General features: G+C 34.6%; 1 protein-coding gene across 1 annotated transcript; it reads right to left on the bottom strand.

The window, feature by feature from the left end:
- Positions 1–1,191: 1,191 nt before the first annotated feature.
- LOC129003258 (uncharacterized) lies at positions 1,192–25,392 on the bottom strand. The gene is made up of 13 exons (XM_054431551.1): positions 25,170–25,392; positions 18,331–18,428; positions 17,435–17,593; positions 16,690–16,815; positions 15,606–15,839; positions 14,749–14,877; positions 13,828–13,957; positions 13,430–13,552; positions 6,062–6,151; positions 4,677–4,800; positions 3,747–3,965; positions 3,182–3,273; positions 1,192–1,774 (listed from the first exon to the last, which is right to left on the bottom strand). Exons 1-13 carry the CDS (start codon positions 25,386–25,388, stop codon positions 1,673–1,675), a joined length of 1,845 nt encoding a protein of 614 aa, XP_054287526.1. The 5' UTR covers positions 25,389–25,392; the 3' UTR covers positions 1,192–1,672.
- Between the last annotated feature and the right edge of the window lie 200 nt (positions 25,393–25,592).

Here is a 25,592-nt window from a genome sequence, read left to right as displayed (position 1 = left end):
AATTAACCCATACACTAAAAGCTGGTTAATTTAATAGATTGGCGTACTTTCATCACAGGCTAAAATAGCCAATTGCATTTTTTATTTTAGCTTTGCATGGATTTCAAGCGTCTTATTATGTTGTAAGCGTTTATCTTACAACAAATGTCTTTAGTATTGGTTAATTGTGAGGTAAAATAAGATATGGACTAACAAACACAGTCAGTAGACTAGCAAGTATATTGTATTTAACAAAATACAATCAATATTAGGACAAAACTAAAATGTAAAATAATACAATATTAAAAGCCCCAGCCAACGTTTGACTCCAGGCACCAAAGTAACAAAATGTTTGCAGACGACATAAGCAGTGTACGAAATCACCGAGAAGTAAAATATTTCTCGGTGACGAAAGTAAGATTGCATAATAATCAAAGACCCACGTTATAACACGTTAAATTTGTTACCATAGTTCGTTATCACTGAAGAAGCCTAACGAAATTTAACGATAACTGTTAACAACATATTATTAATAACATTAATGTTTATTACTTGTTCAATACAATTACTGAATAATAATACATTTATATAAGAATGAACTCCAATTTTCGACCCCACTCGTCTCACGGGCCTCCCTGCTCACCGTTTCCCGCTCACCGGTTCGCGGGCCCCCTCAGCTCCCGGGCCCCCCTGCATTGCGGGCCCTGCGGGCCCTTCTGTTACGCCACTGATGGTTGTTAATAACTAAATCACAAATACGTAAATAGGGGAAGAAATTAAGTAATTAATCATGTGTCACAAATGACAGTATTGATGAATCAATATAATCTCTAAGTTATCTATCTATGTTTTTAAAACACTCAACATGTGCAACTTATAATAACAAACAGCTTTTCGTTCCACCAGAATTAGAGTTCAGTATTTGAATTTCTTACATTTTTCTCTTCTTACAAACATTTAACAGTAACTTTCATTAAGCAACAAATCTGTGCAAAAAAAAAAAAAAAACACACACACACACATTCATCATGGGTAAACACTCAAACAAAACTTCAATATACTGTACAAATATATATTTTAAAACATAAATATTTTATTAGATATATAGAACTCCAAAATATTGTATACATGTATACCAATGACTAGAATAGAAATAAATATGTATAGTAAACATCACATTTAGCCTACACATTAACTTAATTTGTTGGAACTTATTTTGTTCATGAACACACTCACAGTAACGACAGTTTATTATATTATATCACTAATATTTAACTACATAGTTGTTTGATGCCTAAAACGCAACAAAATTATAAATTAGATCGTAAAGGAACTGTAAGTTAACAGAGGGTTGGTGTTATAAATAACATGACTAAGGTCTGGACTGTACCCTTACAAGAGACTTAAACATTAAAATATTATAACACTGTTTTAAATACCTAATGGAATCTTCAAACTATATGGAACTTTAAATAACCCTTTGTCATAAAGGGGTTAAAAAATACATAATATCTTCATCCTCTGTATTCTGTAACTTTCAAGGCAATTGGAGAAGCCGAGGAATATTTCCTTACAGTTTTTTCACGGCTACATTACACTTTAAAAATTTACATACTGCTAAAATCCACCCAGTAGCAGTAGCATTGTGATTTAAATCATGGAGGACATTATTATTTAAGATTCAATCAATATGTCAAACTTGATACGAATACTCCAGACAGAGTTTTTCCTTGTCACTAGAAGCCATCACTCCTTCTTTGCAAGTCAGCCAATAAGTATCCAGCACTCCTTTGCCCTGAAATCATTAAAAATAGTTATTTGTGTAACTAGTGAGCAAAGTGGCACATTGCTGCACACGAGGAGTGCGGAATTATCTCGAGTGCAGCAAAGGCCTTTTGCACTTGTGTTACACATTATATTTTTCCTACAGTCACTATAAAGCATATAAATAATTAGTCTTTCAAACACTATACAAAACTTTTTTAGGTTCAGCTGGCAACACAAATAGGTGCCCTAGAGAAAGTAGTCCCCGGTCCGTATCAATCCGCTATTTTTTCCTCGGCAAGCAATGTGCTCCGTGACTTGAGAAAATAGTTTTGTATATTTTTGTAATTTGCAGTGGTTTCCGGGCCTAAAAAAATGCTTTAAAGGTATTTTCTTGTTTATTAAGATCGTAGGAATGTTTTAAAAACGTTTAAAAGAAAAGTCCAGAATGTTCAGATATACCGAAAAGAGAACATAAACTATAAACACAAAATGACAAGTTAAATCGTAGTTATAATAGTCAATCAGCTGCTCATAGTATTATTTTTCTTTAAGTGTTGCCAACCTATTTCCAAGCTCACACGGATTACGTGCATAATAGAACCACGCTGTTTTGTGTTGTTACGTTGGAATCCTGATGTGCGCCAAAGTATAAACCATACGACAAAGTATAAATATGCAGCAATTAGCAGCTTTCTGTACTATAAACAGTACAAGGAAGAAAACTTTGCCGGGTGACTGTAGGAAAAGTAATTTTACCGCCTGAATGCAGAGCTCCTTCTCAGATCTGAAGGTTTCTCATTCTATTATGTAGAGGATAAATGACAAATTCACTATTTGTCATTCGACTTGATCAATGATGTTTCCTAACAACATATGGATGTCAAAGGTATCAGTATAAACAACACATGCCCATTACATTCATCAAGTGTATCGACAATAATTGCAATGCATCATTATTCACTAGGACAATTCATGTGCATTATCAATATCAAATCCCTCCCCCCACCACTGATCATCCCGTTCTCAGTAACCACTGCCTTCTCAACTACAGCCACAGCTGACAAAACAATGTGGGGGTTATCAGACACACAGTCGATTGTGAAATTATGACATGTTAGAAACAAAAAATACAATTATAATGACTTACGAGGTGAAATACAGCTAGTTACGGTACGTATATAGATTTCTAGTACAAATAACGTATGCTTTAAAAACATTAAAATACTAAAAGGCACACATCTTATAGACTCTAGAATAAGTGACTTAAAGTTACCTTGGTTCTGTTTTCATCATTCAAGTATTGTTTAGAAACAAACAAAACGGTTTAAGTCAATGGTGGTACCACTTTAATATGATTGAATTTGTCTCATTATCTAACAACCTTTGTCTACAACAGTCCTCTGTGACATGCTAAATGTAAATTCCTGAAACTTACTTTTATGTCTACATATCCTCTATGCTCAGTTCGGAAGCCCCCAACATCATCCAATGCCTTCTTCATTTCTAAACTGATGTGAATTTTCAGAGCTGAAAAATGGCATTTATAAAAATTACTAAAAGTCTACCAGTTAATCTAGTCCCGACCCACAGTTAAACTATTGTTGGATCCTGTTATCAAGAAAATATATTCATAAATGCCTAATGCCTAGAAAGACACACTGAAAATTAAATTGACTGAATCTCTTAGATTACACAATACTTTATCAACAACTTATGAGCAACAGATTTGTATATTTTCTCATAATTATTTAAATTAGTTTCATCACTGAAGTATGAGAAAGGTAACAAATTACTTTCAATTTTGGCTCAATATAGAACTATACATGAATTTCTATTCTAAAAATGGCAACAACTTTTTAGCCTGGAAACGGAATGTCTACTTATATCATATCCATTGTCAAAGGTTCTAGTTGAATAAAACAACTACTGCAGCTGTACTCTACAGATGATATGTTTACTTAAGCATCTAAAAGTCAATGGTTAAGCTCAAGAACACAAACCTTCCCCTGTGGATTCCATACGAGAAGCAGTGTTAACGGTGTCTCCGAAGAGACAATAGCGAGGCATCTTGCTGCCCACAATCCCCGCCACAACGGGCCCTGTGTGGATACCACTGCGGATCTGTAGATGCTCAGCGGGTCTGTGGGGCACAGGGAAGTGGAGGGAACCGGCCAAAAGGTCTAGTGCCATAGTCGCAATCTCCGACACATGGCGTTTGCCTAAAGAAAAATACCATACTATACCACAGAGTCGTCGAGGTGTGAGGGAAGCTGCTTATAGATGTATAAAGGGTTTAGGGTGAGCCGCTGATTTATAAAACCAACCTCTACAGTCTACACTCGATACTAATTTAAAATAAGCTATTATTTCAAATGCAGGCTGGCTTAAAAATATTGCAGCGTTGTGAACAAATTGAATGGTTTAAATTACCTGTCTGTCATAATCCTACTGTAGTCTATGGCGACCGGTTTCGAGATGAAAATATCATCATCAGGCAGATTATAAAAATGTTAATTCACTCAATTTGAAATCGTCGAAAACTAAAACTCGAACATAAAACTTAAAAATGAAAACACACAAAAACATAAAGTTTAACAGGAAATGTTTGGGCTGTGAATTTTTACAATGGCCGTTTGTTCACTGACGACCTCAACTTGAATGAAATGAAATTTTTCTAATCTACCCATCATGAGATTTTCATATCACAATCCGCTCGTCATAGATTACAGTAGGATCATACGGACGGTCAGGAAATATAAACTATTCAATTCAACAAGTGATCCTGGGCCACTTAAGCATAATGTTATCAAGTTATCACTTCTTTTACTATAGCCTACTGGTACTAAAACATTTTTCAATGCACTCGTTGAATTCAAATCTATATTCCTAGTATATAGATAAAAACACACGTTTAATCAAACAAAACCTACCATTTTTGACAGGTAGGCCAGAGGCGACCATGTAAGAGTCCCCAATGGTTTCAACTTTGTACACGTCGTAACACTCTATACGTTCATCAAACATGTTGTAGATTGAGTTGAGGAAGGTTACAACCTGTAACATAAAATAAAAGTCGTAGTTTATATAATTACAAAACAGAAGTACGGTGTTGACTGAGTTAACTTTTAATTCCTAATCATTGCTTTTTAGGTTTATCTCTGTTGATGAATAAGAGAAATTTTGTTTACCATGACGAGCACAGTAATGAGTAATTGTGATCGGATGAAGTGATGCTCGTATTGTGCTAAAGAAACATGTTTTGGAGGTAAATCCCCTTGAGTAATAAGATAATATAAACATCCAGGTAAATTGAGAAAAAATTTCTCCATACATCGTCATCAAGCATACGATCCGTACCGAGTAATTAAAAATACCGGTACTGATAAAATAATAATACAAATTTTAAATTCCATGGGCTAATTGACACGTATCGGCACTTGACCATGCCATAGTCTACACTTATAATCTGAAATCTAATCGCTTGAATTTCTATATTCAATTTTATTTTTGTATTGCAAAATAACTGGCTTTTGCAATTTATTGAATATTTACGCTTCAGTATAAAATAATATGCTATTACTAAAAAAAGAACTAAGACACAAATTCAAACATTACAACCAAATAATGGTAATTTTTTATGAGTAAATTGGCGCTTGTTGCAATGTTCTAGCTAAACCGGTTCTTGAGTTATAAGCAGTAAGCGGCACCCCTTGCCATATTCACCCCCTTCCCCGGGTATGTGTGTACCACGCTGGAGGGCGACAACATGTATTTTCATTTTAACTATAGTGCCTATAACAACAATCAAAAATAAAATTGCGTCAGACTTCGAGAGATGTGAACAAGCTCATCTTGAAAATGAACGACCATTTGACATAAAACCTCATTAGGACAGGACGACGTCTGTCAGGCCAGCTAGTATGATATACATTGCCAAAGTTTACTATCAGTTGAATTTGCTTAAAATTTTGGTGTAAGCAACAGAAACAAAACATTTAATGGATTTGGACCGCTTTCCCTTAAAATTGTTTGACTTGACTTCATTACAAAAATGCCAATTGCATAAATACGAACAAAAAAAATCAATAACAGACGGCAACACACTTTGCTGGTGGCTCAATTGCACTACTTTTATATTCATTCTAAAACTTGAAAAAACTTTAACATGAAGATGGAATGTGTCTAGATTATGTTCATATTCATACATTAAACAGTTCCAGAACTATCTTATTGTCAATATTCACTGTTATTTATAAGCTCAATAATGTTTTGATGCACATATTATCTAATCATATTTTTCATCTGTGCAATTTACCTCCAATGGTGTACTTTCTGCTGCTATTTTTGTGAAGCCGACAATATCACTGAAGTAAATAGTTACAGAGGCATAGTACTCAGCTGGTACCTATAACAGAAGTTTATGAAATCATACACAAGGTTTTGTCACAAAAGAATGCAACAAATTCAAGTTCAATGCTATTAAATAATGGTGTAAGCCTAATACATTAATAATTTATTTGGTAACCATTTTGTGAAAATGACTGATGAAGTTATGATCGACGCTCATGTTTGACTGGACTTATGCTTAATATTTTATAAATCTGAACATCAGCTGTATTTTAATTGTATAATTTTGACAGTTGATTTATGTTTACTTTTTGTAAGTTTTCTAGAATAAAACAATGATGAAAATGTTACATTTAAAAAAGAATTGATTTTTTCTGTGATTTAGTTCGAAAGGTCTAATTTCCACAAAAGTTGAACCGTACAATGTTTAATTGTTTCTAAGTTTGATTTGTTTCGGTAATTAATCCTTTTACAGGAATTGAGAACAATTCTAATTTTATTACAACCAGAAGAATTGTAAAACATGGCGACCGTGACAGGACCAGAAATTATCGAAATAAATCGACTTAAGAAACAGAGAACGGTAATTCGGAGATCGTTTACAACTCTTTCGCAAAGTATCTTGGACAAATTGAATTCTAACGACCATGATTACCCTGAAATCGAAGCAAGTATGAAACTATTAGAGAAAAAGAACGACCAACTTAACGAACTCAATGATAAGCTACTGGAAAAACTTCTCGATTCAGACTGTCCGGAGGAGCAACTCACCGAAGAACTCAGCGGATCGGATGAGTATTTAAATAAGTTCTTTCTGATAAAAGCTAAATTTGACAGTTTGACTTTGAAATCTAATGAGGATGTAGCTTCAAGTTGTAGTAAATCATGTTCAAGTAAACCGAATACCTCAAAAGCTAGAATAAAACTTCCTAAAATCGAGTTTGTTAAATTTGATGGAAATTTGAAAAATTGGCTACACTTTTGGAGCCAATTCCAAAAGATTCATTTAGACTCTGAACTTAAAGATGAAGATAAATTTCAATATCTTATTCAAGCTACTGAACCCAAATCTAGGGCTAGGGAAATAGTCATTAGTTTTCCACCTATAGCTGACAATTACCCCAAAGTAATTGAATGTCTGAAGTCTAGGTTTGGGAGAGAAGACTTACAAACGGAAATCTATGTTAGGGAACTTTTGAAAATAACTTTTCAAAACTCTATTGAAAAGATTCCCATTTCAACTTTGTATGATAGGATTGAAACTCAACTTAGAGCTTTAGATACTTTGGGTGTAACTACTGAAAAGTGTGCAGCCTTACTGTACCCCTTAGTTGAGTCATGTCTCTCTGAGGAACGTCTTAGGGCATGGCAAAGATCACTTTTTAGTTCGGGGGATAAACCTATAGATCTTAAAACAAAGTTAGAATCCCTTGTTCTCTTTCTAAAAGGTGAAGTTGAATCAGAAGAAAGAATAAGATTAGCTATGGATGGCTTTGAATCTTGTCAGTCGGTAAGTCAGCATAGGAGCGGTTCTATTAGGAATAAATCAAATTTGACACAAAGTACGGGTAAATCAGTAGGAAGACCAAACTTAAATTCACCTAGTACAACTAATGACTCTAGAATTCCATCCGCTTCAGACTTAGTTAATGTACCGTCTAAATCAACTCTGAAATGTGTATTTTGTGAAGGTTCGCATGGTAGTGAGAATTGCTTTAGTGCTAGAAAACTCTCCTATGATGAAAAGTCAAATATTTTGAAGAAAAGGGGATTTTGCTATTTATGTTTGAAACCAAAACATCTAGCCAAATATTGCAAAGCCAAATTGAAATGCAACATTTGCGGTGGACGACATGTCCCTTTAATGTGTAGGCAGGGAGTTAAGCAAGATGACAGTGGCAATAAAGTCTCTGAAGCCCAAGTTGAAAATTCATTATCTGCTAATACCAGATCAGAGGTCTTATTGCAAACGCTAAGTGTATGCATCAAAAGCGATGATAAGGTTAAGTTCGTGCGAGCGCTAATTGACACAGGATCGCAGCGATCCTATATATCTCAGAATCTTGCAAAAGAAATGAAGTATAAAGCCATTCGAAAAGAGAGGCTACAACATTCACTGTTCGGTGGGGTTAGTAGTGAAGTTGAAGAACACACTTGTTATAGAGTCAGACTTAGTAACCCAGAGACCAACTACGCTTGCAATTTTGAAGTTCTAGATAAAATAAAAATATGCAATGCTTTACCCGTTGCGGGATTGGGAAATTGGATGAAGGAGTTACAGGAGTTAGGGGTAACAATTTCTGATACTCATTCAGGGCCTATTGATATTTTGATCGGTGCAGATGTCGCTGGAAAACTTTTAATGGATGCGCGAATAATTTTGAGTTCAGGTCTCGTTGCAGTAAGAACCTTGTTAGGATGGACCTTGTTAGGAAAGACTCCATCTACAGCAGTGGTATCTACAGAATCCCCTAACGTCATGACTACTCATACAATGTTGCTGAAGGACAAACCAATCTCACAGCTGTGGGAATTAGATGTCATTGGAATTGAAGATCCGAATTCAAGGAAGAACAAGATTGAAGAAGAAGTTGAAGCTACAGAGTTTTTCAACAAATCTGTTCAGATCAACGATGACGGACGTTATGAGGTGCCTTTACTTTGGAGAGAAGGGCATCCACCCTTGCCGACCAATGTCAACATAGCGGTCAAGAGACTTGAATCAACAGTGAAAAAACTCCAGGAAAAGAAAACATATGATGTTTATGATGCCACGTTCAAAGAATGGGAACAAGAAGGTATAATTGAAGAAGTCCCATACACCGCTGACTTTGGTAAGTTGGGACATTATTTGCCTCATCGGCCCGTCTACAAGGAAAACAGTACAACAAAGGTAAGACCTGTCTTTGATGCATCCGCTAAGGAGTATAATCAACCTTCATTGAATGACTGTCTCAGTAAGGGATCTAATTTGATTGAATTAATTCCTTCCATTCTGTTTCGCTTCAGATTAAAAGAAATAGGTGTCATTTCTGACATTAAGAAAGCTTTTTTGCAAATCAGTTTGTCTAAGTCCGATAGAGATTTCCTAAGATTTTTGTGGTATGATGATGATGGAAACCTCAAAATTTATAGACACAAAAGAGTAGTTTTTGGTGTGACCTGCAGTCCATTTTTACTGGCAGCTACTATTAACCATCATTTAAGTTTTGCTATAAGGGGAAATGGATATTCCAAGCCTTATGTCGAACAGCTCGTGCATAGTTTCTATGTCGACAATTGTGTAACAAGTGTGAGCTCTGAAAGTGAACTGAATGATTTCATTTCCCAAGCAACTAGTTTATTTTTAGATGGGAAATTTGAACTTAGAGGGTGGGAGTTTACTGACAAAACTCTCTCACCTACTACTCAACCTGTTGGTGTATTAGGTATGCTGTGGGACAAGAGAACTGACGTGCTTAAACTTAATGTTGATTTTCTCAAATCAGTTGACTTGCAAGTAGTTACAAAGCGTAAAATGCTTTCTATTACTCACAAAGTTTATGATGTTGTTGGGATTTCTTCCCCAGTAACACTGCTCCCTAAGATTCTATTGCAAAGGACTTGGTCCATGAAATTCAAATGGGATCAAGAGGTTTCAGATGACATAAGATGTGACTTTCTGAAATGGTTCAGAGATCTGGGATATTTAAGTGAGATTAACATCCCTCGTTTTTTCGCTGGGGAGGATGGTACTTTTAGTTTGCATATATTTTGTGACGCTAGTAAATTCGCATATGCTACTGTCGCATTTCTAAGGACTGAGGCCAATGGATCAGTCAATCTTCATTTCGTAGCAGCAAAGTCACGAGTAGCACCAGTGAAAGACCTATCAATCCCTCGACTGGAACTATTAGCAGCCACAATTGGAGCCAGAATTGGAAGGTCAATCTTCGATAGCCTTAATATCTCTGATTTAGAAACACATTTTTGGAGCGATTCAACCACAGTCATATCTTGGATTCAACGAGAAGACAATTGGGCTACTTTTGTTTGGAATAGATGTCAAGAAATAAGGTCATTATCTTGTAAAGACTCTTGGAGGTATGTACCTGGAAACCTAAACCCCGCTGATGTAGCTAGTAGAGGATGCTCGGCTAAGGGTCTAGTTGATTGTAAATGGTGGGAGGGCCCTCAGTGGCTAAGACAGCCTCCAGAAGAATGGCCAAAAGTTAAAATGATTTACAACGACGAAGAAATCCACAGTGAAAAGAAGAAAGGAATCGTATCAGTTTGTACGAATGCTGAAGAAACTAAGTCAGGCTGGTATTATAAATATTTCAGCAATTTTGAAAAGATCGTGCGTATGGTAGCATGGATAAATAGATTTTATAATAATTGCCGTAGAAGTGAAAACGTAAATGGTTCCTTAACCCTGGAAGAAATAGAAAAAGCTGAAGCCAATGTTTGGAAACTAGTCCAGAAAGAGAGTTTTTGTGGGCTGAAAGATGCTAAACTTGCAACTTTATGTCCTTTTGAAGATAAAAATGGTTTGATTCGTGTAAAGTCGAAGCTTACTGACAGAAAAGACCACGAAAACTTCAGGACACCAATAGTACTACCATCGAAACATCCTGTTGTGCAAATTTTAATACGCTCTAAGCATATCAAGGCTTGTCACGCAGGAGTTCAGTATTTATTAAGCATTTTGCGTGAAGACTATTGGATATTAAGTGGGCGAAAAACAGTAAAATCTGTAGTATCGTCTTGTGTGAAGTGTCTAAGATACAAAGGGAAAAGTCTACAAACTGGGCCCATTGGTCTTCCAGAAGACAGAGTAAAAGATGCTGCAGTATTTCAAATTAGTGGTGTCGATTTTGCAGGACCAATATATTTGCGAGATGGTCAGAAGGCTTGGATATGTCTTTTTACCTGTGCTGTTTATCGCGCAGTTCATTTAGAACTAGTTTCAAGTTTGTCAACTAAAGCATTTCTACAGGCTTTGAGAAGATTCATAGCTAGAAGAGGCAGACCCGCAATTGTATACAGCGACAATGCGACCAACTTTGTTGGCGCAAACAATGCCTTTACACAAGTTGACTGGGATAAAATCCAGGAATACAGTTCGGTCCAGCGAATTAAATGGAAATTCAACCCCCCTTCATCACCTTGGTGGGGTGGCTGGTGGGAGAGATTGATAGGAATGATGAAGCAACTTCTTCGAAAATGTTTGGGCAACTCAAGTTTAACTTATGAAGAATTCCAGACTATCCTTTGTGACTGTGAATCAGTTTTAAATGCACGTCCCCTCACATACATCTCTAACGAAGTGAATGACTTGATACCTTTGACTCCAGCAATGTTCTTGACTGACATTAAAGAAACTGGAACACCTGATGTGGACAAAATTAATCACGGAGAGTTGAACCGCAGGGTCCGGTACTGCCAAAAGTTAAAAGAAGATCTGAGAAAGAGATTTCGGAGCGAGTATTTGGGAGCACTAATGATGAAGTCGAAAAGGTCAACAAGGGACATACAAATTGGAGAAGTTGTCATTGTGGAGACGGACGACAAAAGACGTCTAAATTGGCCTTTGGCAGTTGTAAAAGAACTCATACCGGGTAGAGATGGTAAAATTCGTCTAGCAAAACTCAAGACGAATTCAGGAATAATTTTGCGAACTATCCAAAAAATTTACCCTCTTGAAATACAAAATTGTGAGAAAGAAGAGTTCCTGAAAAATGAAAAAATTAAGAACAAAACGAAGCAGGATAATCAAGTGATAGATAAGAAAACTGTGACTAGAAGTGGACGGATGGTTAAACAACCAAAACGGTATCTCCAATAAAAACCTTGTGTTGAGGAACAAGTTACCTTATGTTCCTCAAGGTGGGAGGATGTGAAAATGACTGATGAAGTTATGATCGACGCTCATGTTTGACTGGACTTATGCTTAATATTTTATAAATCTGAACATCAGCTGTATTTTAATTGTATAATTTTGACAGTTGATTTATGTTTACTTTTTGTAAGTTTTCTAGAATAAAACAATGATGAAAATGTTACATTTAAAAAAGAATTGATTTTTTCTGTGATTTAGTTCGAAAGGTCTAATTTCCACAAAAGTTGAACCGTACAATGTTTAATTGTTTCTAAGTTTGATTTGTTTCGGTAATTAATCCTTTTACAGGAATTGAGAACAATTCTAATTTTATTACAACCAGAAGAATTGTAAAACATTTCTTCTTTTCATATAACAGTACTGTAGCTTGTTCTATATAGATATTTCAAAGTTAGTCTCAGCCAATAGTATTAATTGGTATCATCACCGGGGATGGCGTTAAAGTGAATCTTTTTGACACGAGCTTTGCGGAGGTCGGAAAATGAGCGAGGGTTGAAAAGACTTTTTTTACCCGTGTGATGAACTATATTTTTATCATATTGCAACATTATTTAACAAACTAATTTAGAAAACAAAAATACTTCTTATGTAAAGATAACCTCTCTTCCAACTTTGTTTTCAATTTCGCCATAGACAAATATACTTAAATATAGACCAACAGGATTGCCGTGAAGTTATGTAGCACTTGCTACATAACTACACGGCACTCCTAGCGGTGGACGCCAGAACTTATGCTAACCACAGCACTATGCTGTATTTCTTTCTATATTTAATTCTATTTGTCTATGATTTTGCCAATGCAAATAAGCAACTGTTTAGTAAGTAATAAAATTATATCGTCTATTACTATTGTGTACATTATGCTACCGATATGTCAAACTATTGACAAGAATGCAACAATAGGCTATGACCGATGTAATTAATCGATACATAATTTCGAGATATGCGCTTGCTTTCGATACAATGACTGACTTTTACTTCTAGGTAGCCTACTAAAAAGGCTTTTTACTCCTTAGGAAGTAAAACAGCTACTTAAGACCACATTAATCAGAGGTGTAGTGGGGCGGGAGCACCATCTGTTTTTTTTTTTCAAGAATCCTATATTTATAAATCCTCAGTTTTTTTGAAAATGGTGAGCGTTCCTAATCTGTGAAATTCACAACTGCACCGCTGCCTTTAATCTATATATGCTGCAACACATGTTTCAGGAATAGCTGTTTTTGCTGCAGTATGAAAAAAAAAATTACAATGTATTTACATGTAAGTGTATTATAGGATTTGCTCATATTAGATAGTCAATAAAATCAAAAGTTTTTGAAGGAAATTACATTCTTGCCTAGCTGTTGTTTAAAGATAAACTAATCAGTCATCAAACATGTTCACTAAAGAAGAGGTTCTACCTTAAGAATTGTAAATACATTTAGTATTCCAATTCACAAACATTATAATATTTACCTGCTCATTCTGCTTCAGCTGCATGGCAACACTTGGAGGTAACATCTGGTAAAGAAGCATGTCGCTTTTTCTTTTCTCCTTTTTCAGTTCGCTTGCTTTTTCTTGTAGGTGACTCGCATACATCTGTGATAATCACCTCATTAACACTATTATTCTATACTGAATAACAAAATGTCCATAAATGTATGGTTGCGTATACCTGTTGTTGTGCTTGCGTAAAAAAAAAAATTGATTCACGGTTCAAAACTTATCCAACAGCTTGTGGCTTTTAATGATTCTGACTTATGAAACAGCCGACTAATTAGGTTATTATCAAATTTATTCAACTCTTATCCACATCTGTAAAATAGGGTACAATATACTCAAAATTTAGATTGAAAAAAACATCAATTAGTCACCTGAATTGTTGCCACAGCTTTCCGAACAAGTATGATGATTATTGGAGAAATGAGAAGAACCAGACCAAGAAGGAATATCCCCATCAGCTCCTTACTCTTGGCATCAATCAATGTGTTATTCACATACTCCCTAAAAAGTATAGTATGGTATAGTTTTAAAATTTCACAATATGAGTTAATGAATGGTCCTGACAAAAGAAACAACAGGTTTAGTTAGGTTTAAAAATAGGTTTAACAACAGGCTTACTTAAACTGATCAAAATTAATGAAAATGCACAAATAAGCACATAAACAGATATAATTTTCTTTGCTCTTTCAGAAAACACAACTACTTACAGTGTTATTGGGAATTTATTGCAAATAAGACTCAATATGGTATTTTCACATGCTCAAAATAGTGTATGTACGGTACTGTAGAAGAATACGTTGAATTTGAATATAAATCATTGTTTTTTTTTTGCAGAGAATGGTTTAAAAATAAGTTTCCAGGTGAGATTCCATTACCTAATGTATCAAATATTCATAGGCTTGTCAAAGATATAAAGAAAAGAAACCGGATCTGTAGAAAAAAATGTAGAATAACAATAATAGGTTATATGTAAATGACATTATATACCTAAATGTCCAGAATGTCCAATCCCGGACCATTGGATGCCAGATTACTGTATAACTGATGAACTACCAAGCCAGATTACTGTATAACTTATGAACTACCATGCCAGATTACTGTATAGTCAATCATGTCTGCAATATGTTTGGCTCATTGGTTTACTACGCTACCACTTAGTTTTTGGGTCCCGTAAGCGGTAATAATGAGGTTCTATCATCAATAAAGTTGTTAACATTTGAAATATATTTGATTGATACAAAGCTTTGATAAATTCTCTGGCGTTTCATGGTTGTGGAATCATTTGTCCTTACCTAATATCCTGTCGGATGTGTCCTTGCAGTTTCCGCAGCTCAGTAGCATAGTTTGCCATCAGATCAAAATAATCCTTTGCTTGTTCCACATTTGGCTTCATTGGTTCATTTCCTAGAATCTCTTGTCTCCTGGAACAATATGTCTTTGAAATATGCGCAATGCTTGTATTGGTATTAGATTCGTCTAAATTCAAAACTGAGTAAAAGATTTTATTTTACTCTACACACTCGGGAAGTAGGTGTTTTTATGATAAAAGCATAAAGTGAAAGCCTTGTGTTCTTTGTGAGGGATTTCATGCAAGTTGTTTTTTCGACCTCGTATGTATACATTAAATGATTTTTTACGAATTAATCAAGAATAACGAAGTGAAAAACACTATAGTTTTGGTATATCATGCTTTTGATTTTCATTAAGATATTGTTATTGGCTATTCCAAGTTCAAGAACTTGAAATTCAAATTAATTTCAATTCAAATTAATTCCTTTGTTCCCAATGTTCTTGCTCAAGAACACAGGAAGAAAAAAAAAATATTTCAAGATTTTGTCCTAAAAACTGATTTTTAAGGCTACATATTAAATAAGACATTTCTATTGTCCATACCCTTCTCTCTGCTTTTGATTCTACAATTTTGTTAAAAAGGAGAAGCTGGTTCTCTTTTGACAGTTATCACATTCAGTTTTCCTTTATTTAAATTATTCATGAACACAGCCATTCAATTAACACATATTAATCCAAATTCTTAACTGATTTCCAAACTGAACTCGATTTTAATATTTTGGTATAGTTTATTCCATTAAAATAACCAGCAAACTCTAGGTATGGTTGATTATTACAGTAATCAACATCTTATCAATACCTGGAGTCGATATCCTTCATCATTGTTCTGTTCAGATTGAAGTAGACATGTCGCAGTTGAGGTACATAATGGAATGTTGCGTTGAGAACATCTTGTCCAATGAAGGAGTGTTTTACAAATTTGATGTAGCTTTTTCCGTGTAAGTTTCCTGCACCAAAGTAGTTAATGCCGTAGACCATTGAGATACCAAAGTTTTCTATACTTCTCAAAAGGTTCTTGAATGCGATCAGTAACCTGTAAAATGTCAATGGATAGGTATTAATAGTTAGCTTACTTCCTTAAATATGAAGGGGGATCACAAATGAAACAGGTAAGGGTCAGAGCTCCCCGTTGGTTTTAGTCCGGAGTCCTCAAATCCTTTAAATCTATATGACTTAGATGTGTTCACGCTTCTCTGGTTAGCTTCAAATTTGGCAGGGAATGCTCCCCTTATGAAATATCTTGCAAAGCTTTGTCAGAAAACAAAAACAAGATACTACATAACCTCTTTTATTAGCATTGGTACCTAAGTGAAAATGTTATCAGTTTTTATATGAAATGAGTCTAACTGTCCAATATTAATTAAAGATTTTCAAGACTTTTTACATTTGAATTTAATCTTAATTCTTACACAAGAGAGTGTTTCATTGCAATTTATTCACTCCGACACCAGCCTATAACTAATTCACTCAACTTTGACATGCGCTCTGGTGTGTTAATGACAAATATAATCAATTAATAAAAACACTATCAGTAAGGAAAAAGGCTAAACTGAAGGATAAAAATAAATGTACAAATTAGTGGAAAAGCCATTACCAATCAATCCTCATGATGTGCATCAAGGCTGACCAACAATTACAACAGCACATAAGCTTGATTAATTATTTATCTATTTCTAAAATTCATGGTCTTTACTCTTAGCCACTTTGTTATTGAACTTGCAGAGTGATTTCTCCATGGTGCAAGGTCCAATTCACTTTTTTAGAGGTTTTTCTAATGTAGGTACAAATACATATAGCTAGACAACTTTACACACTTTGGACCTTTCAAACTTTTATATTTTTCCATTAACGCACACAATTTAAATGCACATTAGAATACTTACCTCCAGACACCACTGTTGTCAGTTTCCTTGATCTGAGCTGTGAGGTGACTCAACAGTGCTGCATTGACAGTGTTGTACCATCTCAGTACGTCCTTCATCTGACTTTCTTCTGGACTGATTTTCTCTCTGGAAAGTGGGAAAACACTAAAGTTATCTTTAATCTTTAACTATTGATATAGCAATACTTGTAGTACTCAAATGATAATCTCTCTGATACTTAGAGCTAGTGCTATGTATGCTATCATACATTTTTTTTCTGAATTACACTAATTATTCATCAACTGAGAAAGCATGTGAGCATTTGACTAATGTTTACTACCAGACTAATAATATATGTCTCCAAAAAGTTCAGAAGATATTATACTCCAACGTTATATCAATAACCAAACCATGTATTATTAAAACAGACTATAACTAGAGAAATTATAAATAATGCATTTATCTCATCCATTTATTTTAACTGCACACCTGCTACCAATAACCTCACTAACGATTCCTTCGACTGCAACCACTAATGTAGGGCATTGTAGTACTAAAGTTACAATTAAAGATTTAACTTATTCCTTAACTTCGGATCCATAACTTTGATGACTACTAAACAAAAATGATTTGGTGAAAAAGACTAGGATAATCCGTTTCACACAATTACAAAACGGTTTCTTATCAAAAGAAAGAGAAGGTAAAGTTTGAACAAAACTACAAGAATAATTTTCAAAGTCAGAACTTAAAATGTACCTAAATTTACAAAGTTAAAGAGTCGGGTGACCTGAAGCTCTTGATCTCCTCCTGGCATTTCTCCTTGGTCATGGGCTGTAGTCCTGTGTCTTCTAGGCTGACTGGAGGCCAAGCTGTCATGTCTGTCAATGCTTGGTCTGTAGCTCTAAACCTCTGAGTCAAGTTGGACCTTATATTACATCACATCAACTTTATTGAAGAGAAAAATTAAACATTTATATTACCGGTACCAGTATAAAGAATGAAAAGGGATATTTTGTCTAGGTCTAAAAACAATGTTTTGTAGTACATGTTTAGCTATTCTGTATTGTATTTTGATGGCAACTATTATACACAGCAGCCAATGAGTTTGCTATTTATACAACTAGATATTCCATTCCTAAGTTAAAGTTGTCACCAGTCTTCTTATCAAAATCATCGTAGTTGATGTGAGCCCCTCCATCGACAAATTGTGCTGATATAAATTACTGGTTTCTGTTGAATACGCAAACTTTTTTACCAAGTCAAACTGGGCCGATATTTTGTGAGCTGTAACAACTTTTTATGACCCACCTCAACCAAGTCAGCAACCAAAAATAAGATAGAAAATAGGGCTTTTGAAACCGTGACTGGGTCACAGAACTGCTAATTTTTAATTTAAAAAATAGCAGCAGCTGGTCCAGGTAAATGGGGTGTCTACTTCAGTATCCTTGGCAATGGTACCTTTTGAAACTTTAGACTAATATTTTGGTGAGTCACAAAATTTAAAACCTATTTGAAACAGTAGTCTACTTAAAGCAACAAGAGGTTAAAGTCAACTAATTCTTGAAAATAAAAATTTTTGCTTTTCTTTGGTCTTTTAATATGTGGAAGAGAGAACACAAACAAATATTTTTAGAAATAGTAGGTACAATATTATTTCATTACCTGAGAGTGCTTCCGTTGGTGAATATGAAGAATGCTACTTCAGATCTTTCTACCTGTAGACTCGTCACGACTTTGCCTAGCTCTGTAGCTATTGTCACCTGTAAACCATGGTTTGGTCAGTCATAATAATATTTTGTCATACTACTGCAAAAATTGCAGTTTTTAGCGAATTTCCCATACAGGGAATAAGCTATTACCGTAGTACTCATGGTAAGACCTGGACCCGGGACCGATTTTTTTTTCGTTTTGAGGTCCCTAGAGGCCAAAAACACCATCCGTTCAAATTCATATAATATATATATATATATGTGTCCGTTAGCGCGATAACTCGAGCAAAAATGATCCGATTTTGATGAAATTTGGTACAAACGTGTAAACCTACGTTTATTCAAACGAGTTCGCGAACCTGCATGATCGGACCATGGGAAGGGGGTTCATGGGGGCTTTTATGGGGTAAAAATGGGTTTTTCCCATTTTTGACCCAAAAAACATAAAATTTTGCAATTTCTTTCTAAAATATTTTGTAGAGCTTAAAAAAACAAATAATTTAGTATATTGAAGCGTTATAATGCGCCTAATGGTTACGGAGAAAATTCCAAAAAATTGTAAATTTAAAATTCCCATGTTATTCTTATGGAGAATAAGTTAACTGTTGTAGTTTGCTTGTTTATTAACATATTTTGCCCAAATTTGTAAAATGTTTTTATTTCTTACTAATTATTAACATTTTACATAAAAAACACTTTTACCCTCCCTGTTGCAGCAAACCTAAGTATGTTTTAAACTGATTCTATTTAAATAGGGAATAAATGTGATATTTTTAAGGAGACATTTTAGTGTAAATCCATTCAGGGAAATGGAAATTCGCTTAGTCTGCAGGTTTGCTGCGGCGGGGGTATTAATATATGCGTTGTGGATCTAAAGTAGCTCTTTTTTACTCCCTATGGAGTAAAAGGCCTTTTTAGCACCTAGAGAGCAAAATTCAGCTGTTGTAAACTCAGTTATTGCAAACTTTGATCGTAAAAAATCGCATGTATTAAAAAAAAAATCTATCGATTTCATCGTTTGTAGCATATTATTGCCTTCTTGTCATTAGTTCGACATATTGATAAAATAATGTACACTACTGTAACACAGTTGTAAATAGACAAAATAATTGATTCACTTACTACATAGCTGTTTGTTTGTATTTGCAAAATTAAAAATAAGCTGGAAGTTTAGTTACATTAAAAGTGTTTTCGTTTTCTAACTCAGTTTGCAAACAATTTTGCAATATAATGAAAAATATAGTTAATTGCACGGGCAACTAGGGCAAGAAGTGTCTTTTTAGCCCTCACTCATTTGCCGAATTGAGTTCTCGGGTGGAAAAGAGTCACTTTATGCCCAAGTGATGAAATACTATTTTTAGCTAAAAGGCATTGATTTTAGAAATAAATTGTCTCCCCTTAAACACATCAACTGCCTATCAACTTGAAAGTGATGCTCCATCAGAAGTTAGAACTGTGTCATTGTGTTATGGGCTGAGTGGTGGGTGAGGAGTGGTATAAACGGAAGCGCCCCAGTGTGACTATGTGTTTATGTGTCAGAGTTTGACAGCTGGTAATAGGGTGGACATTGGTTGGGTGGTGTAGAGGGTGGCTTGACCACATCATTGCCTCCAACTAAATGATTGTACGATGAAATACTTGCCTACATTATGTAGGTAGTTGCTAAAGCCGAACTAAATAAAATAGTTGTAAATTAGATACTGTAGTTTTCATTTCATGTTAACATTTCTAAGGCAAATTTATAGAAAAAGCGTTAGTATAAAAAATATATACCTTATCAATACATAGATAGGTAACCAACAGGTTATAAAGGATCAACGTTCAATCATGTAAAAGATTAACTACATTAATTTGTTACGGTTCAAAATTTAAACTTTTTTTGACCATTGGGCTTTTATAAATTGATCATAAGGAAACATTTAATAATTGGTCAGTAATAAAACTGCACAGATCTTTCATTTTCTTACACTGCATCCTGAAGCTTGTGTCCCTGACCTTAGCACTTAGCAGGGTGTTTACAGGGTGTTTTTAACGCGCAACCCAAATTAAAAGTGCTGTGAGACACATTTTAATGACAAAACAACTTTATATTTTTGGGGTTCCCAGTTTTCATTACTTTATTGTCGATCAGCTTATATGCGTTGTTGCATAGTTATCTATGATGTTTAGTGTTATTGATTGGGAATTTATTGCAAATAAGACACAACATGGCGTTTTTCCCATCTCCAAGAGTTAAAAAGTACTATACAAGTATCATATAAGTTCAATACGATGAAAGTAAATGATTGGGTTTATACCAAGATATGTTTGAAATAAAGTTTCCAGTTGTGTACCCAGTAGGCCTATACCATAGATAAAACATACTCCGCCAGTACCTAATAAATCACAATTATTGATACATAAAAATTTAAGGAAACCGAACCCGAATTCAAGGAAAACTTAAATCTTTAGATTTAATTGAAAATCAAATCATGCAAATAGAACTTCACCTAGTCCGCAGTTTTGCTGCGACGGAAGTATTTTGGTTTACCACGAATTCGGTTTCCTTAAAGTTGTACAAGTCAATAATAGTACAATTTTAAGGAAAATGAATCAGCAGTAAAATAAATGACAAACTGTTGGAAAGAAAGCTAAAACTACAACCGATTAAAACAATCGATTAATCGATACATACTTTCGGTAAATCGGTTACAACCAAAGTTTACAAATAATTTTCAAAAGCTGATTCTTACTCCTTAAGAAGTAAAAGGAGCTTTTATGCCTTTAGACATTATACCCGAAACGGTCCTTTTTGCCGCTGTATGACGAAATAGTATATTACGTTACTAGTCCTGAAAATAAGTGTTTACCAGACGAGTGTGGTCGTTCCCGTGCGAGACGAAGTCGAGTACGGGATTACCATACGAGTCCGGTACACACATTTTGGACGAGTTACGTACGATAGTTTACGCCATACTACTTAATTCGTACAAATCCTTATATATTTCCACCAACTAAAGGACTAAACATCACTAGTCATTACCTCTAAGAGAACCAAATCATTGCCACGCAAATACGGTATAATCAGCTGAATGGTGTCCGGTAAAACTCATTGCAGAACAGTATTACGCAATGAAACCCCATTTGAATAAGCTGGCTGCAAACAGCTGTTTTCTGGACTAAATCCTTGCGTGGGAAGTTCGTAAAAATAATGTAGTGTGGCGTAAAAGCTATTACTTATCTTAACCTACATGGAACAGTTTCACGGTAAAGGACGGTTTGTTAATAAATAAAGGACAAACTTACAAACACGTCAAGAATTTTATATACAGTAATAGATATGTTAAATATATTTCAAATATTTTTTCATTGTTTTCAAAATATTTTTTTATCTATTTTTATAATATTGAGCACTATTAAAAAAATACTGTTTGAAAAATAAAAATACATGCAGTATAACATATTTGAAATCATTTTAAAAGGTTATCAAAATATTTACCTAAATTTTAATAATATTTTAAGATTTAAAATCAAATATTTTAAACACGTTTTTGCGCTACTGTAAGGATTCATCGTTTCAGTTTCACCATGCAATAAATAAACGTATGCCTTAATTTTTTTCATCGACTTTAGCATACTCTCCGTAGTGAACAGTTTCACAAAATACCCTATTAGGGGTTTTAACCATCAATACGTGTCTGTAAAACACAATCAGCATTTGTGAAATGCATAGCAAATGTAAACATTGCATATTTTGTACTGTTTCAATAAAAACCAATTCAAAATATAACACGGTATCTTCGAAACGCCCAAGGCAGAGCCGTGATGGGTTTATTTAATGACCGAATATATGAAAGAACATCTTTTATGGCATATAGAAGAATCCCATTGATACATATACAAACCGGATGTACAGTTTGGTATTTATAAATCCAATATATAAACAAACTTGACCATATAAATAGTTATTGGTGACATGATAAAAACTACTTCTAAGTATTTCTATAACATTTCTTTCCTGTAATCCTTTTATTACCCACCATTGGCAGATCTTGCATTATTAGTCCAGTGAGAGGTAAGGGAGTAACGGAGACCATTGTTGGACAAAATCAGATAGCCAACTAGTCCCTCGACCCCAACCTTTGGGGAATTGGGGACTTAAAATTTAGAGAATGACATTAAACTTATTATCCTAGAAACAAACATTTTTTACGTCAAATCGATTTGTTTCATCACGTTACTTATTTGCAAATATTAAACATTTTATCTTATTGTAAAAAAAATCATAAAGATTCGCGTGCAAATTAGTTTAGCCAAATTTTGATTAGTTTTTACATTGCAGTAGGAAATGTACCCCCTAACTTTGCTTCAAATGTGCGTCTTATTTGACCGAGTTAATTTCAAGAACTAACCTGTCATGGTATTTAAATAGGCTGTGAGGGCCAGTGAAACCTTTTTTGTTATGGATTATAATTTTGGCTTACGACATAACTTTTGTGGATATTCTTACTACTATTGTTTCTTGACAGTATTTAAACATAGGCCTATACGCAAAGGTTCCTTATATCATTAAAACAGAATTAATTAAATACCGGTACTAAAAATATGAACAGCTCAATAAATTTTGTATTGTTGTAGGACGTTACGAAAAGAAGGAAACATTTTACTGCAATCAGGAGGCGAAGATAAAAAACCAGCATCATTAGGGAAAACAAAGAAAAATGTAGGATCAGGATTGGATTATCCATTCGCAACAAAACTAATCCATGACAACTAGCGTTTATTGAAGATTTTCAAATATTTAAAAACTTGAAAAGTTTTATAACTTTTCGAAAACCATCCCTTAGCATTTTTCATAGTTCACTACCCCCAAAAATATCAACTCATAAACGACACATTGACAAATAAGGAAAAGGTGAATTCTATAATCATCTTTTAACATTTAATGTTTAATGTAAAGGTCAAGCCAAACGTACTATAGGTTAATCTTTTGAAATATAATACGATATAAATATAATTGCAGTGATCTGTCGGTGGCACAAATGGTAGTAACTGCTGCCATTACTGTGGGAGGGAAGGGAGTTGTGTGGGTGAACGTGATTAGAATTGATGAGAAAGAAACGTGAACCACCATTCCAACCTATATTCATCATAACTTGATACCTTTAAGTGTCATCAATCCAAATACTATTACACTTAAATACAACAGTCATTGTACGCTTGGGGAAATTTCCATAAGGTTTTTCAAATTTTGTAGAAAGAATAAGTAAACGTTTTATAAATTTTTAAAAGGTATACGGAAACAGGTTGAAGTTTTCATGATTATTTTGGAGTCATTATTTACATTATTTATTTGGGTTCATTGGATGTAAATTGCAATTTTGACAGATTCAGGAAACTGCTATTACTATCTTGTCATAAAACATAAACCTTGGGAAAATTCTTATTTTATTAACAATTGAGATTATTGTGTTTTAAGCTCCTCCATTTATAAAAAGTAGCAAATTAATGTTATTAACGTTGAATATAATTATCTTGAACTGTAAGTAACTATTGAATATTTTCAATGAGTTAGGTGAAATAAGGCTTGTTAACATTTCTATATATCCGTAGCTATAACGATATCCCAGTTATAGATTTTTACGCCCTTTTAATACACAGTTGGTAAGTTACATTCTTTTGATGGATTGGAAAATTTATGTATCGAAATCAAGACGGATTAACCTGTTGCTTGAGGTTTACCATAATAATTTTAGCTTACTTATGAGACATTTAAATTTTTCAGGTAACCAAAACAGCAAAATTACACGAATCCTTATGAAATGTTCAATAATTAGGAGTCCATAAAAAATTTCCATAATATACATTGAAACTTTGAAAGCCAACGGGGTAGAGCCACAATTTTTCGATAATTCTATAAGGACCGACAAAATATTTGAAAATAAAGGACTTCTTCAAATATTATGGATATCATTTGAAAAATATAAAATAAAAATTCCGTATTATAAAGATACAAATGAAGGAAAAAGATTCTCCGCTTTGAGCCACAAAGGGTTATAAACATTGTTTGAACTTAAGATTAGTTGGCAGTTGGCACGTGAGGGGAGACTGCCACGTTTGCAAACTTGGTGAAGAGATGAAATACAAGGCGATAAAACCTTCCCTCGCAACGCACACCTCAGGTGATTTTGGCGGGAGTCCGGTCCAGACGTGTCAATTATTGCACAACCGAGGAAAGGTACGATTAAATTAAATTTCAAGTAAAAAGCTCAACAACTGTTGTATCATCAAATGTTGGAGTTTTTTTTAACAATAAGACAAACTGCCTAGGCTACAGCTTTTGCATACAGGGTGTTTTTTTTTACTTCTTTATTTATAAAAACAATTTTAAAAAGCAAGTCACCTATTGTGGCATATTAAATGAAAGGGCATGATAAAATTAAATTACCTACAAAACACTCTTCTGCATTTTCCAAAAATTACACTCCTCCACCTTCAAAAAATCCCTACTTCTAAAATAGGTTGCCATTCTTTTTATTTTTCACGCTCTTAACGTGCGTGATATGTTACAAGGGGTACCTTGCAATTTAAAATTTTTAAGTTAAAGGGAGGGGGAGAAAGGGGGTGAATGGGAACTTAACGTTGAATTTATAACAATTCTGGCCTCTACGTCAATAGATGATTCCCGCAAACTGCATATTTCTATCTATTGCAGTTCCTACATAAATAAGAAGCAAAACACCCTGTTATAAGGGAGGTATTCTTGGGTATACAAAAGTCAATACTACTTATGTCTATGGTACCACATCTTGCCTGCATCTCTACAGCTGACACCTCCTCGTGGTAGACCAGCACGTCCTGGAGGTAGTAGATAGTCTGACATATCAGTGCCAGGATGGGGATGAATGGCAGGATCAACATCTGCAGCTCCTGGAAGCGTCGGCCGTTCTTGTACGCAGGGTTGGCAGCTCTGTCGGGGCAACACTGGCTGCTGACCCCCACGTTGGATACAGCACTGTCCTCGGACACCATGGAATCTTGGTCCTTGTCCTTCATCCTTGGCAGTATCTGGAAAGAATATTTTGTTATCAGGGTCACATGCACTCATGTCATTTAAATACTTCATCCAGACTGATCTTTATCTTTTGCTACTTCCTCTTTTAATGTCCGACTTCTAGGGCTAGTGCAATCCAAAGTGCCTACTTCACGGAATCTTCTTTTAGTTACTTCATGTAT

The sequence above is a fragment of the Macrosteles quadrilineatus genome, unplaced genomic scaffold, assembly GCF_028750875.1.
Source record: "Macrosteles quadrilineatus isolate MER2022 unplaced genomic scaffold, UCM_ALF_1.0 Scaffold_9__3_contigs__length_116548681, whole genome shotgun sequence".
In the NCBI taxonomy this organism is placed as follows: Eukaryota; Metazoa; Arthropoda; class Insecta; order Hemiptera; family Cicadellidae; genus Macrosteles; species Macrosteles quadrilineatus.
The sequence above is the reverse complement of the archived record's forward strand: the minus strand, read 5'-3'. Positions and strand labels throughout refer to the sequence as shown.

Bases quoted from the DNA above. Each gene is read 5' to 3' on its own strand.
- LOC129003258 (XM_054431551.1), bottom strand. From the start codon at position 25,388: ATGGTGTCCGAGGACAGTGCTGTATCCAACGTGGGGGTCAGCAGCCAG. The intron at 16,816-17,434 runs GTAAATTTAGGT...CCCACTTTCCAG, and splicing joins TCACCCGACTCTTTAACTTT to AGAGAAAATCAGTCCAGAAG. The intron at 15,840-16,689 runs GTAAGTATTCTA...GACATTTTACAG, and splicing joins GACAACAGTGGTGTCTGGAG to GTTACTGATCGCATTCAAGA.